Raw genomic sequence first — 16,529 nt, 5'->3', positions numbered from 1 at the left:
GGCCTGATGAGAGTGGCAATGATGTTTGAACATTCTGGCTGGTTGCTGATTGAATTTGAACAGGAGCTAGGAAAAAATCATCACAGTTCAAGCTAGTTTTTTCCTGAACTTTTAAACAGTCCATGTTTAAAACTATTAACTATGTATATAGTTAACTGTTGTTAACTATTGATTATCTATTGACAACTGTGGTATCCATCAAGAAAGATGTACTACTGCATTGGTTGTTTTACAACCTGTGGCTCAAACTTCCCACTTTTAAAGCAGATTTTAAACCTTCCAAAGGGCAGAAGTGTTTGTTAAGACTTTCTTCATGCAGAGGACTACTTTACGTGCTTAATGTGGTGCTGCTGTTTTCCATCCCTTGCAGGTTTTGCTAATCTTTGCAAAAGAAGACAACCAAAGCAATGGTTTCTGGTGGGCTTGTGACAGAGCAGGATACAGGTGCAATGTTGCCTGGACTCTGGAATCAGCACTTGAATGTTTCCTGGATAAGCACCAGGAAATAATTGTTATAGATCACAGGAACTCCAAATATTTTGATGCAGAAGATATCTGCAGGTAACCTAAAGCACCTTATGCTTCTCTTAAAATTTGGAATACACTGTATGAAAACAAACCTCCTAATTTTAAACCAAAAATAAGGGGAAGAAAGATAAAATCAACAAACAAAAAATGAACACCTAAAATTGTAGTAAAATGGAAGTTTGGGGACCGAAGCTAGGAGGTTTGTATACATCTGTAAGAGGATAACAATATGAAAATTACGTTATGCCAAAGCTGAATTGTAGAATTATCTCTAGGTCATGGGGCTTCTATCAGAACATAGGCCAAAGCTGTTGTGAAACTATTCCCTGCTGTGGGTGCTGCTTCTTTCCTGGCTTACTGCTGCAGCAAAATCTGAAGCTGCAGACTTCAAAGGAATGTGTTTGTTTGTCCACAAGGCCAGGCACTGCCAGTTCTTCACAAAAGTTTGCATCACTCTTCTAGTCCACATGTTTGTGTTCAAGCTGCTTTAAGATTACAAGTGCTTAGTATTGAAATCCTTTGCTAAAATACATTGTTTCAGCTGAAGCATACCATTTGCACCATACTGTGCTTCTAGTCTGCCATGAGCTGAAATTTGCCATGTTTATGACAAAGGGCATTTTAATGCTCAAATATTTGTGCTGGTCTTTATAAACATATAGGTTGTCTATTTAGAACAGGGTGATATGAGTGAAAAAAACCTATCATTAGCCAGTAAAACACAAATGGGGTGTTCTTCTGATAGCTGGTCATATCTTTTTTTGGTTTCTCAATAATATGCAACATGGTAAACTTTTGTTTATTCAGTATTTAATGAACTGTAGTCTTTTGTAATTTGCTATGCCCATTTTTCTTACTTTCATGTCTTGAAAGCACTTCCCACCCTCTAAACAAAATTTTGCAATGTCTAGAAGGACAGTGATAAATTTGAGATATTCTTGTTTAAATTAGTCAAGGGCGTTGAAGATGCTTTGCATGTACTGACCTTTTTTGACACATGCATTCAGGGCAGTCTGCCCCAGATAAGCTGAGTACACAGAGGAAACCTTTGCTAGGTCATAAGAATGGGTCTGAAAAGCTGATGTTTGTACACTAAGGTTTTGGAGCTTTTACCCTCTTACCTGCATAGAAGAAAATGAGAAATCTGGTGGCAAAATGAAAATGGTTTGTCTAAATGGGGATAGGTAGGTTTGGCAGTGCACTTCATATTGTCTAGCCTCAGTGGTGTCTTTCAGTCCTGACTTTCATTTTTATTTTCAGTGAAAGAACTCAGAGCAATACTGAGAAAGCATTCAGTGTAACTGAGAAATTTTTGTTTCCTCAGGTCAATTCGTGCCACAGAGCTATCAGAGCACACTGTAATACTTGCTGTGGTTCCACGCACGTAAGTATTACTGGTTTGTGAAAGGTTTTCATTTTACTTTGTAATAACAGATATCTAATCTATAACAGTTATTTAATAACAGAAAGTATCTGACTAGCAAGTCTTACAGAGTAAATGTAGTATTTTTCACCTGAAATGGGCCGCTGATGTTTGATGTTTTGAGTATTTGATATTTTCCCTTTAGTACTGACTAGTATTATCCCTGTCATCTTCATGATGGGTTGTATAGTAAGAAAACCAGACAGATATGTGTTCTTTCTAAGAGGAAAGGAAAATACTAATCCAATCTAGAAAGCTGTGTATTACTTTCTAAAGGAAATAACTAGATAAATAACAAATTGTTGTTTACTGAACTGGGTGATGGGGCAAACTTCAATCCAATTGATGCTAAATTCACCAGAATGTTGTCTGTAAACCCTTATTCAGTAATTCATAACCCATGCATTTAGGAAGAATTCTTACTGACTTAAATATATATTTATCAAATATCTTCAAATACCCTTGTTAGAACTCCTACACACTACTGAATCCATTATAATTTTTATTCATTTCCTAAATCAATTAGGATATTAGGAAATAGAGTGGCTGGAGAGCTATTACTAGCAAGATTTGAAAATCAATTAAATTTTTTGCTGAACAAGATTTTACAACTGAGCTTCACCTTTATCTTAATAAAACATTTTTAGATTAATTCTCATAGGATATCACAGAATGTCTTTTTTATCTTCTTCATACTTTTTTTGCAATCCCCTTCTATGTATGTAAAGAGATACAGAACTTCTCTGGAGGGTCAGTCAGGTTTGCTGTAGGAGTAACTATCAAGCTGTATAGAAGCTGCAAATACATATAGTAGAAGACTGTAGCATCAACTTCTGTAACAATATGATTTTTCATATTTATTTAAGGAAAAACTCTTCTCACTGAGTTCCTTATGTTTAGAGAACTATGTTAGATTAATGCCATCTAATCCTCAAGTATTGTATCCCCTTATAGTAACTAATATACCAGCCCTGCTTAATATCTGTATCAATGACCTGGACAAGGGGATGGAGTGACCCTCAGGCAGTGTGCAGGTGACACCAAGCTGGGTGGGAGTGCTGATCTGCTGGAGGGCAGGAAGGCTCTGCAGAGGGGTCTGGGCAGGCTGGGTCATGGCCAAGGCCAGTGGTGTGAGGTACAACAAGGCCAGTGCTGGTCCTGCCCTTGGGTCACGACAACCCCAGGCAGCTCCACAGGCTGGGGCAGAGGGGCTGGAAAGGCCCTGGGGGTGCTGGTGACAGTGGCTGGACATGAGCCAGCAGTGCCCAGGTGGCCAAGAAGGCCAATGGCATCCTGGGCTGGATCAGCAATGGTGTGGCCAGCAGGACCAGGGCAGGGATTGTCCCCCTGTACTGGGCACTGGTGAGCCACACCTCGAGTGCTGTGTTTAGGCTAGTGCTAGTTTTAGGCTCTTCACTACAGAAAGGTCATTCTGGTGCTGGAGTGAGTCCAGAGAAGGGCAAACAGCTGGTGAAGGATCTGGAGGACAAGTTCTGTGAGGGGTGGCCAAGGGAGCAGGGGGTGTTTAGCCTTGAGAAAAGGAGACTTTGTTTATCTCTACAAATACCTGAAAGGAGGGTATATCCTCCCTACCAGGTAGGGTCCGGTTTTTCTCCCAAATATCAAGGGATCTGTCAATTGGAAATGGCCTCAGGTTGTCCTGAGAGAGGTTTATATTGGGCATTAGGAAAAGTTTCTTCCCTGAAAGGGTTGCAAACAATGGAACAGGCTGCCCAGGACAGTGGAATAACCATCCCTGCAGGTATTTAAAAGATGTGTGGATGTGGCACTTGGGAAGTGGTTCACTGCTGTTCAGTGCTTAGCACTGCTGGGTTAAAAGTTGGACTCAATGATCTAACAGTCTTTTCCAACCTGAATAATTCTGTGGTTGTGTGATTTTGTTTTGTAGATCTGCTGACCAAGAAGAGACTTCTGTTCTCCCCCTTCTTGATGCAGGCTTTGATAGGGTATGTATAAATTGCCTATGTAATATAGAAAACATAGTAGCTTCATAAATTACAGACACTTCTGCTTCCTCAAATAGAAAATTACACATCCTCTTCTGTCAGAAATATATTGATAAGAAACCAGTGGCAGTTGATTTAGTTTTCTTTTCAGGAGTATTCCAGAAGCGTATGAACCAAAAGCTCTGTGATCTAGGTGGTCCTTTCAGAATAGCAGCTGTACTCAGATTACCTTCTTGAGGTCTGGCTGGGTAGTGGGTGAGTTTTATGACTGCACCAAGAAACAGGGGTAGGAAACTCTGATTAACATATCACAGTCACCCAGACCCCTCCATCTGCCTTAGGCTGCTGGGATTTCTCTTCTAAAGGGACTATAAACCTGGTCCAGCTTGTGAAGATTTTTTTTCCCCTCATAATGACTGTTATATTCGTTTGCACCAATTCTTCTCAGTACAGAGTTAGAGACACTTCTGTACCAGTAGCAGAAGGGAGGAGTTAACTGTTCATACTGTTCCTCAAAGGGCTTTGTAGGAGAGAGCAGAAAAGCAGTTCTCAGCTCTGAAAATCTAGGTTTCTTACCCTCTCCCAACCTTTGTGTGAATGGCTTTGGATGGATATTAATGTTATGTTACTCTAAAGTAAACCAGCTGCATTTTATAAGTTAGCCATTCATAAGGAAGGATGTGTACTTAAGCAAAAGAAGCACATCTGGAGAATTAGTTTGAATTAACTGTATGTATTTTTTTAAAAATATACATGTTAAGGAAAATTAACTGTAGTAAGGAAAATCAGGGCAGAGATGGAATTAACCAGGCAAAAATCTCATTCTCCTATGGTCATACTGAGCCCAGGGTCTGAGCCAACTCACATTCAGCCGAAGTTTGTTTATACAGCAGAACATGAACCAGAATTACCATTTTCAGTTGATATCACAAAAATAGAGGTATAAAATCTTGCCTGTACTGCAAAAGTATTGTGGAGCCAAAGCATTTCTAAAGCACTTAGATGCTCTGAAAATTGGAAATGTGAGTCTAAGAGAAAGGTCAGCCCAAGAATTCCAGTGTTTTATTAGTGTAGCTTCTCTCTCTCCCTCCCTCCCTCTCTCTCTCTCTCTAGCTTAAATATTTTTCAAAGAGAAGTTTATTACTTCTCAGGTCTAATGTTTCATTTGAACCCAATGCAGGGCAATGTGTTTTGTAAAATAGATTAAAACTGTAGGTGTAGTACTGAGTGAAGTCAGAGGAGACTCTGTGGCTGTGAGATGTGGCTCAGTGGTACTCTGCCTTGGAAAGAAAAATCTTTTTGCACCTGACACCTGCGCTAACTACTCTCTCTTGCTGTCCCACATTTATCAGAGAGCTTGAATAATGTAATAATTTCCTATTGGAATTGTTTTCAAGACTTTAAAATAAATCTGATGTCAAAGTTTCTTTTTTGCTGTGGGGCGGACATAGGAATTATTTTTGCTTGGATGGGGGTCAGTAGGGACTAAATCCATTACCACAAAAGATTTAAAAATACCCCTGTTCAAACAGAGAGGTGGTATTTGCAGGGAATCTCTTTCTCAGCAGCAAAAATGACATTTATTTTTGGAAGATTGCAACTTGTGTAAATCATAATTTTTTCTTTTTGCTGACTTATTTCTGGTTTTTCTTCCTTCTTCTTAAGTCTATTTTATTACATCTGATTTTTCCTCTGTATCATTAACAGCTTTTGTGTTTGTGTATTAATGCTGTTGCTAATCCAGTACATTAATTATGCTGATTTTTTTTCCCCTCAACATCATAAATCTAATAGTGGTGGCCTACTTAGGATGGGCTAATTTGAATAAGCAATTTAGCTTCCTGACTGATTTTTAGCTATGAATTAAATTAGCAAACAGGAGATCTTAATGTTTGCAGTTACTGAATTACAACCTTGTCTTGTATTTTGAACTTATTTTCCTAAACAAATGTTGATTCTCATTGACCAGATACTATTAAAACTTACTAGATTGGAATAAAAGAAGTCTTTAATATTAAAACAAATTCTTATTGCTAAGCAAAAAGAGGGATGCATTCCTGCTAGCTTATAACTCTTGTGGCTTGTACTAAGTTCTGTATAGAACAACAGCAGAATCCTATTATAATGAAGTAAGAAATAATTTAAGAGAATGTGTTACTTAAATCAAAACACACTGCATAAATACAGAAGTTTCTTAAAAGAAAGTGTTTTGTCTGCCTTCTAATATCTGTGAGTTCAGAGATCTTCTTATTTTCGTGTCACATTAGAGGCACAGATTAGAAATGTTTCCTGCTATTTTCATGTCCCAGTTGATTTCTCAGTTTTGAGTCAGCCAGCAAATGACCAGCATCAGCACTATGAACTTAGATAAAGTGATTCTGTGCATCTGCAGAAGACTACACAACAGTTAAGAGAATGGCTAGCACTTTGATAAGCTGCAGTTCATGATTCTTAGTAAAAGATTTGTGCCAAGAGTTTTGTCAGTGAACAGCAGCACTTAATTTTTTTTCAGTAAAACACACTACTATAAAATTCAGTTTATAAAGAGCCTCAGTATATTCTAGTAATTATATTTAATAAAATAGGTTGCCATCATGGATAAATTTTAATTATTGAGAGTTGTTCTTATTGTTTTAAATTTAGCTTAAATTTATCTGAATATTTAAAAGAGCACCCAAAAACTGAAAATCTAAGTCTACATTGCTGTAAAAGAGAAGTTTGTCAGCAGGCAGTTTGATATGCAAAAACACAACATTATTTGCACCTTTGCTTCTGCGAACTTTATGTTGTACCTATTGTTTTCCCATGCATTCTGTAGCATGTGGAGTGAAAGTCACAGAAATATTTTAAGACATCAAAATTAAGGAGTGGAACAGACCGATGCCAACAGTTGTTATGTTTTACTCACAACTTGGAATTAAGCCACTGGTCTCCAAAACACAGTTTTTCATACAGGACAGAAGGACAGATTTCTTGAAAGCTATTCTCAGAGGCTTGCATGCTCCTCTGGGCTGTGCATGCAGCTGTGCTGTGAGAACTAGTGACAACACAGGGCATTTGCTATGATAACTAAAGTCAGTGCATGTGATTGATCAATAAACTTTAACTGAAGTCAGAGAATCTACTTCTTTTGTAGCAACATAACATTTCTAATTTCAGCAGGACCAAGCACAAGATCTTTTAGACCTAACAGATAGGGAACATTCTCTCCTGTCCGGAGTAAAAGTTTTTTCACTGTGGTCAGATGCTTCTTACTTTATATACTTCTGTGCACCTCTGAATTCTCAGTGACAGCTCAGTGAGATTACTTGTGAAGCAAAGTTACTTCATTTTTGGAGCTTTAGCTGCAATATTTGCTTGGAAAAAAATGCCAACTATATTTTTATTTCTTTTTTTTTTCCTAGCATGTGTGTTTTATGTCTCTTAGGTTTTCCATTTCCATTCTGAATTAAGGATAGATGTTCAAAATAAAACGTCTAGGCAATAATAGTTTTGTTTGAGACTGTGTATGGGGTTTTTTTAGAGTATCTGGTGGGTTGCTAAAACCAAACTGGAAAATCCAGTAAAGTATTTAGCATGTTTTTGTACTTGCTTTGTATTTAGATATTTGTGTTGTCCTAAAAAATAGAAACTCATTCCTGAGGAAAAGATTACTATTCACATCACAAAAGGTACAACAAAAGCTTATTTCTATCAGAAAAGAAAATATAGTTGAGGTTGGAAGGGACCTCTAGAGATCATCTTGTCCAACCTCCCTGCTCAAGTTTACTTCCCCACTAAAGCAAGTTTAGGACCACGCTACACAGCTTTTTTTTTTGCAGAATCTCCAGTATGGAAATCTGCAAATGATCCAATGATGGACATTCTGCAGCTTCTCTGGGTAGCCTGTGCCCAGCTCACCCTCACAGTAAAAAAAAAAAAAAGTGTTGCCTGATGTTCAGGCTCACTGAAACTCCTTTGCTTCTGTTTGTGCCCATTGCCTCTGGTTCTGTCACTGGGCACTAAGGAAAGAAGCTGGCTCTGTCTTCTTACAGTCTCCCTTCAGATATTCATATGCCTTGATACGTTCTCCACTTCAGCATTCTCCTTTTCAGGCTGAAAAGTCCCAGCTCTCTTGGCCTGTCTCACAGCAGAGGTGCTTTATCACCCCTGTGGGACTTTGCTGGCCTCATGCCAGCTCTGTTTAAAAAGTTAAAGTTTTAGATGCAGAAACAGAAAAAACAGTTTAAAACTATTCCAGCTTATTTCATGCACTCTTGATTTGTCTTCCAGCAATTCATGGAGAACAGCAGCGTAACAGCTTGTTACAATGAACTGGTTCAAATAGAACATGGGGAAGTGCGATCTCAGTTCAAATTACGGTATGTAGAGGTGTGAGAAACTGCAAACATCAATCTCTTGGTCTAAATAATAGTATTATGTTACTTTCTGCTTCTTCCCAGCTACGCATATATGTGCCTTGCATCTGTGTGTCAACTAATATACTACACTTTCTATTTTCTCCTTCTATGTTTTTGTGAAGGACAAACTCAATGCTTTAACAACTGGTACCCTGAGACATCTTAGTCAGTGTAGGTGTGGGCTGCAAATTTACGTGATGGTAAAACATTACAAAGTCATTCTTGATCTCATGTGTCTGAGCTTTCATATTCAGAGGCTTGAACTGAATGCAATCTTGATTCAGCTCTGAGTTTTTATTTTCTTGCTTGGCCAAGACTTGGCAGGCTAGGAGCACATATGTTCTCACATATGTTAGTGAGAAGTTAAATGATGTTCATTCCCACATGCACTTTTTCTTTAATGTGACTAATTCTGTATTTAATGCAGGTGCATTTGCATGCCTGTAGATATTTTTGCAATGCAACCATATGAAACTATAGGAAAGAAATGCAGAGAAGGGGCTGTTCTCTCTGTGGCATAAATTAATACCAGTTCCATCTACAGAAAATACTATCACTTTTCCACAGATTTCATTGTCTCTGTTTCAGAAGTTGATTTATTCTAAGATTTCATTGCAAACTGATACCAGAGTGACTTTACATTTTGAGTGATTGCATATTCATGCATGCAAACTGTAATGACAGTAAAATTCAAGGGAAAAAAATTGGATTTTTGTTTACACAATTTTAATAGTTGTTTTCTAAAACTCAGCAGGAATGTCTTCCCCTTACCTCTGTCTTATTAGGCAGATGCCATTAAAAACTAATCAGAGCAGATACTGATTATAACATTCGGGTGTATTTTTTTTTCATTTGTGTGGTTTAATTGAGTGGGGAAAAGAGTGCATGCCCATGTTCCTAGTGGATGATCTGCAGGTCTTCTATATAGTTTTATAGAAGTGCAAAGGAAGAGAATGAAGAAAGTTAGTTGATAGAATTAATCTCAGGACATGTCACATGTTCAGACACAAAAAATGTGATGAAAAAGTAGCACCAGCCCCAGAGAGCAGTAGATGAGGTCATGTCAGTGGTCAGAAGTGGCTTTCCATTCCTGGCACAGACTCTGCTTTTCCACATAGCTGGTTCTGATTTGAAACTTGGTTGGACATCTGTGTGCTAATTAAAGGGGATATGGGCCATTTAAACTTGTAATTTTGCTGGCTTGTTTGCCAGATCAAATGAAAATATGAAGGCTTGAATAGTGCAGACATATCTGTGTGTTTTCTTACAGAAAGTCTATGTAATTATGTTTGTTAGCAGCTGATGTACCAGACAAGCATCTATCACTGAGACAAATTAGTTCCTTCACACAGCACAAAATCACACTTGGGAAACAGCTTGAATTGCTAGAAAATCACATATGAAATTACACCCCAAGCTCCTTTTATTATATGAGCAGAAACACTTCTGACATCCTCTGTATAAAATACTTTGTCCTACAAATCTTCATCCACATGGCCGCATATCTATGTTCCTGTGTATGTCTCTTAGTGTATCCCATTTTGTTTAGAGTTATTTGCACAATAAGCAGAAGTAGTAATGTCCTGTATTTCTTAATTCTCTAGTCAGTGGTACTAATTCAAACCCTATCAGGCAGCCTGGAAGCAAGATGTTCCTTTTAGGTAATAAGTCTGTACAAGAATGTTTATGTATGATGCATTTTACCTCCCAGAAATGAGAGTTATATAAAAGATAATTAGTTTGTCTTTAGACCAAATCAAAGATGAGGTATGATGTCTATCAAAGCACGTATGACTGAGCTGCTTCTTCTAGTACTCACTCTTTCGGGCCATGGTAGCATCTTGGAACTACATGATCTTCATGCCCCTTCCAACCCAAATCTTCCTATGATTCTATGAGATATACATTTTCCCCTAGTAATAGAAGCCTATATTAATGTTAATGCCATCCTATGTAAATCATAATTTAAGCAATTTGAATTCTGTAGCAAGAAGGTGAGGCTTTTGTTTTCCTGCATTAGTTCAAAGATGGACCTGAAAAAAAATGGGTAACAAAGATCATCTGGGTCCTGAAATATGAGGATGTATGGAAATTAAGTCACTGCATTATTACTTGGAAGAAGAACAATTGGTATTTTTTGGACTAGAACTTTGAGCTGGCTTGAATTGTTTCCTTTAACTGTGTTGTATTACAGTTTCTTTGATAGTGCTAATCTATTTGCTGTACCAAAAACTTTGCATGTATCTGCTGTTGTGATTTTTGTGTTTCCAATCTTTAATGGTCACAAAACTTTCTGATGTAATAGTAATGTGTTATTTTTATTGCTAATTGTTAGTTCCTGCTGTTCGGAGCATGTGTGTAGATGCAAGTATACTCTTAATGTGCTGCAGAACCTATGAGCACTTTTACAATGTAATCTGCAGTAAAAGCACATTAACAATAGGCATGTCTGAGGCTGGATGTTCTGAAGAAGTCATAATAAAGATAGTGACATGGTCTAGTCAAAACAAGTGCTACTTTGTGGTTCATCTATCAATAAGCACAATTTAATCATGTATTTATAGTGAACAAAATGTTCTAACAATAAAACTGATGTGCTAATCATTTGCTACTTTCAGGGCTTGTAATGCAGTGTTTACGGCATTAGACCATTGTCAGGAAGCTGTAGAAATAACCAGTGAAGATCATGTCATTCAGGTAGGGGGGGGAAATGTTAACTATTTAACAGGATTTGAAAAGAGGAACCCCAAAGAGATCTTGGCTTGGTAGTTCCTGTTCTATATCAGTGTTTTAGTTTTGTTGCTCATTAGAAAGTCTTGTGCAATTCACTGCTTAATTTCTGGTTGCTGCACACTGATGCCTGCTAAATTTTTAAGACCTTTCCTTCTGTAACCTTATTGAGATGATAGTTTTCAGTAATGTTTCTGGTAAAACCTGCATTAGTTCTCTTTCTGTGCCTTCTGATAGATTACATATTGCCATCTCTGTTCAGCCTCTTGCTTGAATAAAATGTTTCACCATTACATAGTATTTTTATATGAGAAACACTGAATTTTATGGATGTGTGGTTGTGGCTTTAGCATATAACTTGTCAAACTTTGATACTTATACATAACTTACTAGCCTTTAAATAAGTTGTGTTTTTTTTAGATTGTACTAATGTACCTTTTTTTTGGCAGTATGTTAATCCAGCCTTTGAACGGATGATGGGGTACTGCAAGGGAGAACTTATTGGCAAGGAGCTTACTGAACTACCTAGAAGTGATAAAAACTCTGCAGATCTTTTGGACAACATAAACACATTTATTAAAAAAGGAAAGGTAAGCAAATAAAATAAACTCATTCGAAATTGCTATAGAGTTCTATTCTGATTTGGTTTTTATTGCTGTAGGTTTAAGAACACAAGATGTGCTCTTCGTGAGTACACATAATAAGACCAGACTTCTGTTTCTCAGATGTCTAAGCATAACAGCCCATGCCACAGACAAATGACTACAGCTTTCATTAGCTATGCTTTTAGGATCTGACTGAACTGCTGATTTGCTGGCTTAAGATCAGTATCAGAATGCTTTCTGTGTTCCTGGTTTGCTTAGAGCCCATGGAGCCTTTTGTTAGATGGAATGTCCCTCAGTCTCTCAGGTGGCTGAATCATCCAACCAAAATGTGTAACTTCTGTCAAACAGCAGAGTCTTCACTGACTGCATACTTAAAGCACCAAAATGTATTGGCACCCAGTGAGGTGCCAATTGCTTTCCTAATAATTGTACTTAGAATATCTGCAGTGCACTGTGAACTCCTGTCCTTGTGGTGATGGGCTTGGCAATATGTTCCCCTAATACATGCAATAGTGTCATATCCCATCTCCCCTGGGCTGCAGAAATATCTGTCGCTCTTCCATGTCTCATGTTCTGCTTCAAGACCTTTGGGGAGTTGTTGAACCTTTGAGTCATGTCCAGCAATGATCTGAGCTTTGTGAGTCACTGTCTGGAGTTACTTAAAGGTTCACCTTGGTTCATTAGCAATACCTACAGGCCACTCCTGCTGTGCTCCTCCTCATTTGTGTGGGCTGCCCAGCAGCCAGCACTGTCTGCTCAAAGGTACCTTCTACCCATTTTCCAACTTCATCCTACCCTGCTGCCAGGTAGTTCCCTCCTTAAGATATTTCCTCTTTGAGGTTAGTTGAAGGACATCTTTAGATCAAGGACTTCCAAAGTTTAGCATATATATCGTGTGACTACTGACAACTTCAAAGCCGAATGGTGCTTGGGCTTATTTCTACTGGTGCCAAGGGATATCCTCTGGCTGTGTTGCAGCCACTGCTCCTTATGGTGGCACCTAGCAAGAATGTTTGTCACCTCTTTAAGCAGTTGATACCTAAAGTTCCTTGTAAAAATTGTGAAGTTCCTTGTAATAAATACCTTCTCCCAAGAGGAACATAATGATATTGTCCTTATGTTAGTTAAAGGTGCTGGTCTCCATTGGGTAAATAGGTGCAGCTCACTCTCTCTCTCTGTGTTATACTTAAGAGTACATTAATTTTATACAATTTTAAAAAATACAACCATGAAATAAAAATAAGGACTATGCAGTAATAAACAAATATTTTTATGCAAGCTATGTATGCTTAGACGCTGTCTCTGTTTTGTGTGTTTCTTTAGGAATGGCAAGGAGTTTACTATGCAAGAAGAAAATCAGGAGACAGTATCCAGCAGCATGTGAAGATAACACCTGTGGTCGGTCAAGGAGGGTAACTAACTTGTCCAGAACATAATTGCTTTCTGGGTTTTAGGGCCTTCTCTCTGCTTTCTGCATCTGTAAGTTTGACATGAGCCTCTGTGTATTTAGCAACTGGGCAATACCCTTGTTTGTGCATGTGCTTGTACATATTCCCACCTTCGCAATTTAGAACAGACACATTGCCAAATTCTGCTCCCACATGTGCAGGAGAATTCCTGGACCAACAGAAGGATCAGGTGTCCTGCAACAAAAATGTCAATGTCACACTGAAGGAGTACTTGTCACCCAGTTGTCTTGCTGGTGTTGGGCTTGGTATCTGTTTTCCTAAGGGCAAGGAGATCTCTCCGTTAGAAAATAGCAATGTATCACTTCACTTCCGTCTTTACAATGTGATGTGGTAACAAAAGATAATTTCTGTTGCTAGGAAAATAAGACACTTTGTGTCCCTCAAAAGACTGCATTGTACCAATGAAAACAACAAACAGGTAATGTATTTCTTTCATGTGATAATTTTCATAGCTTTTAATGAACTGATATTTTTTGGCTTATAAATTATTCCAAGAAGATGTGATCTATATTGTCAATGAGATTCTCACTGATTGTTGGAGCAAGCAAGGAAATTTCAACATTTGCATGCATTAGTCTCTGTAGCACTCCTGAGGAAGACCACCTTTCGTTTTCTGGATCATGGATATGACAGTTGAGTCCACACTACTGTGGAGCAATACAGATCACAGTTCAAAGGGAGTTCAGGGCCTGTTTTGTAGGGCTGTTCTTGCCAGTCTGATCCGGTGTACTTACACCAACTAATGGCCCGTGCTCAGTGGCCCCAAGGTTTGACAATGTGTGGTACTTAGATGAAGTGCAGCCCTCATGCCGACCCTGACACTTCACACACCTGCCAGAACAGGTGCTGGAAGGGTGCAACTCAAGCCATGACCCCAGTAAACCAGCAGCATGGCAGAGCTGGGTCTCTGCAGTCCAGACACAAATCCACACCAGCTGCTCCTGCAACAAACCTGGTGGTGTGAGGAGCTGTTTGCTGTCATCTTCTCCTGGCTTCCTCCCTCTGATGGTGTCTGAGGCAAATGATCATATCACATACTTTGCCCCAGAAATACTCTAGTAAGTACCATGCTGAGTAAAGAAGTTCGGACTTTCGTGAGCAAAAGAGTGAAGCCTCTCTTTGGCATGTTGCCTCCAGGGGTGAGACAGAAAGCAGCTGGAAACATTTTAGACCAAGTATGTGCTCTGTAAAGAGGATATGTTTCCATGTCATTTAGGAGAGGGCTTATGTATCTTGTTTTATTTAGAATTTTATGTGGTTTTATCTGTGATGTGGGTAAAGACATTTAGACAGGAAAAGTATTTAGAAAGTCACTAGTATGTCTAGTTGCTCCTTCTTCAGTAGAACAATACTGAATATTAACACATTACTGGAAAACCACTACTTCTAAAATAATTTACGAGGGGTAGCATTTGACTGTTGAAACCATCCTTGCACAAGTTTTTGTGGAGGTAGGTAGTAACAAATCAAGAACTCTGCATAATTCTTGGAAGAACTTTGCATGTCTATCATTGAAAAATAAGACTCAGAATTTTAAACCAACTTCATCTTTAAATTTAAACATGTATTTTAGTATTAGCAGCAAAATACCATTTACAGTTGCAGGATGTTTTAAAATGCTCAGGCTAGAATGTAATAGAGTTCTATAAAAGCAGTGATAAAGTTTCATGTATTTTTAATTCATTGTTTAAACTTCATAACTGTTGTTTCATTTATAGATACTTTGATGTTGATTTGAAAGTAAGACATAATGTAATGGCTTTTTCTATATTATACACACAGCTGAAAGACTGGTACAAGGAGGTGTGGAGGTTTATATATTATATTCTTAATGCAAGATAATAAGTATTACAAACTTGTACCTATATGTAAAAAATAGTAGTAGGAATATAAGAAAAAAGTAAATTTTTTTTGTCCTTCTTTGTCCTGTAGATTGGACTGCTTAAACCAGTAAGAATCATACAATCACATATTGATTTGACTGGAAAGGCACCTTAAAGATAACCTAGTTCCAGCCCCCTTGTCACAGGCTGGATCTTCTAGACCAGGTTGTTCAAAGCCCCACCCAACCTGGCCTTGAATTTCCAGGGACCAAGCATCCACAACTCCTCTGGGGAACCTGTTCCAGTGTCTCACCACCCTCACAGTAAAGAATTTCTTCCTGATAGCTGGTTGAAACCTACTCTCTTTCAGTTTGAAACCATTGCCTCTTGTCCTATCACTATACACCCTTGTAAAATTTTGTTTTATTTTCTTGTAGGCCCCTTTAGTATTTGGAAGGTGCTAAAAGACTTCCCAGTCTTCTCTTCTGCAAACTGAACAACCCCAACTCTCTCAGCCTTTTCACATAAGAGAGGTGCTACAGCTCTCTGGTCAGTTCTGTGGCCCTTCTCTGAATCTGCTCCAGCAGGTTCATGTCTTATGCTGGAGGCCCCTCCAGCGTGCTGTGGCCCCTCAGCAGTTGTGACACCACAAAGCTTGGTGCCATCAGCCAACTGCTGATGGTGCACCTGGTCCCACTGTCTGTGTCCCTGACAAAGATGTTACATAGTCCTGGCCCTCGTGCAGACCCCCGAGGAGCAGCGCTCGTCACTGCTCTCCACCCAGACTCCTGGCCATTGGCCACAACTCTTTGAGCAGGAGCGCTCAGGCAATTCCGTATCCACTGGGTGATCCACCTGCCAAATCCAGGTCTCTCCACTGTAGAGTCAAGGGTGTGCATGGAAGCATCAAATGCTTTGCAGAGATCCAGTTAGATTACATTCCCAAATATGTCAGGCATGATTTGCCCTTAGTAAAGTGGAGCTTGTTGTCAGCAATTATCTTCTTATTTTCCATATGCCTTAGCATAGTTTCCAGAATCTGCTCCATGGATTGCAGGACACAGAGATGAGACTGGCCTGTCATTCCCTGGGTTTGCCTTTTTCTTTTCTAATCTTTAGAACTTACCATTAAATAAATGTCCCCATTTCCAGTCACTGGAAACTTCACTGGACTGCTATGACTACTCAAATCTGATAGATAGCAGTTTAGCCACTTCCTCCACCACTCCTTCAGGACTCACAAATGCTGATCAGGTCCTGTAATCTTGTGCACCTTCAAGTTCCTTGGATGTTCCCAAACCTGATCTTCTACAGAGGGTGGTTTTCATTTTCCCAGTCCCTGCCTTTACGTCCTGTGACTAGGGAAGTGCATGTAGTTGGAACACTTGCCAGTGAAGACCAAGGCAAAAGAGTCAGAGAGTACTTCAGCCCCCTATGTGTCCCAGGTAACCACATCTCCTGTTTCCTTCCAGAGAGGGACCACATTTTCTCTAATCTTCCTTTAATTCACCCAGGTACCTATAGAAACTTTTCTTGTCCTTAATGTCCCTGGCCAGATTTAATTCTATCAGGCTTTAGCTTTCC

At 38.9% G+C, this 16,529-nt stretch overlaps 1 protein-coding gene across 2 annotated transcripts in view; it reads left to right on the top strand.

Moving 5' to 3' along the window:
• The window catches only part of PDE8B (phosphodiesterase 8B), a 70,540-nt gene that overhangs the window by 33,817 nt on the left and 20,194 nt on the right, over nucleotides 1-16,529 (top strand). For both annotated transcript variants that reach the window (XM_077790215.1, XM_021531836.2), the window contains exons 3-10: nucleotides 371-561; nucleotides 1,853-1,912; nucleotides 3,861-3,918; nucleotides 8,191-8,279; nucleotides 10,937-11,015; nucleotides 11,498-11,638; nucleotides 12,977-13,065; nucleotides 13,480-13,540. In XM_077790215.1, coding sequence (XP_077646341.1) covers nucleotides 371-561; nucleotides 1,853-1,912; nucleotides 3,861-3,918; nucleotides 8,191-8,279; nucleotides 10,937-11,015; nucleotides 11,498-11,638; nucleotides 12,977-13,065; nucleotides 13,480-13,540 — 768 coding nt within the window. The remainder of the gene's footprint in view (nucleotides 1-370; nucleotides 562-1,852; nucleotides 1,913-3,860; nucleotides 3,919-8,190; nucleotides 8,280-10,936; nucleotides 11,016-11,497; nucleotides 11,639-12,976; nucleotides 13,066-13,479; nucleotides 13,541-16,529) is intronic.

This window comes from Lonchura striata, chromosome Z (assembly GCF_046129695.1).
Source record: "Lonchura striata isolate bLonStr1 chromosome Z, bLonStr1.mat, whole genome shotgun sequence".
NCBI lineage: Eukaryota > Metazoa > Chordata > Aves > Passeriformes > Estrildidae > Lonchura > Lonchura striata.
This window is presented reverse-complemented; position numbering and strand designations above follow the sequence as displayed.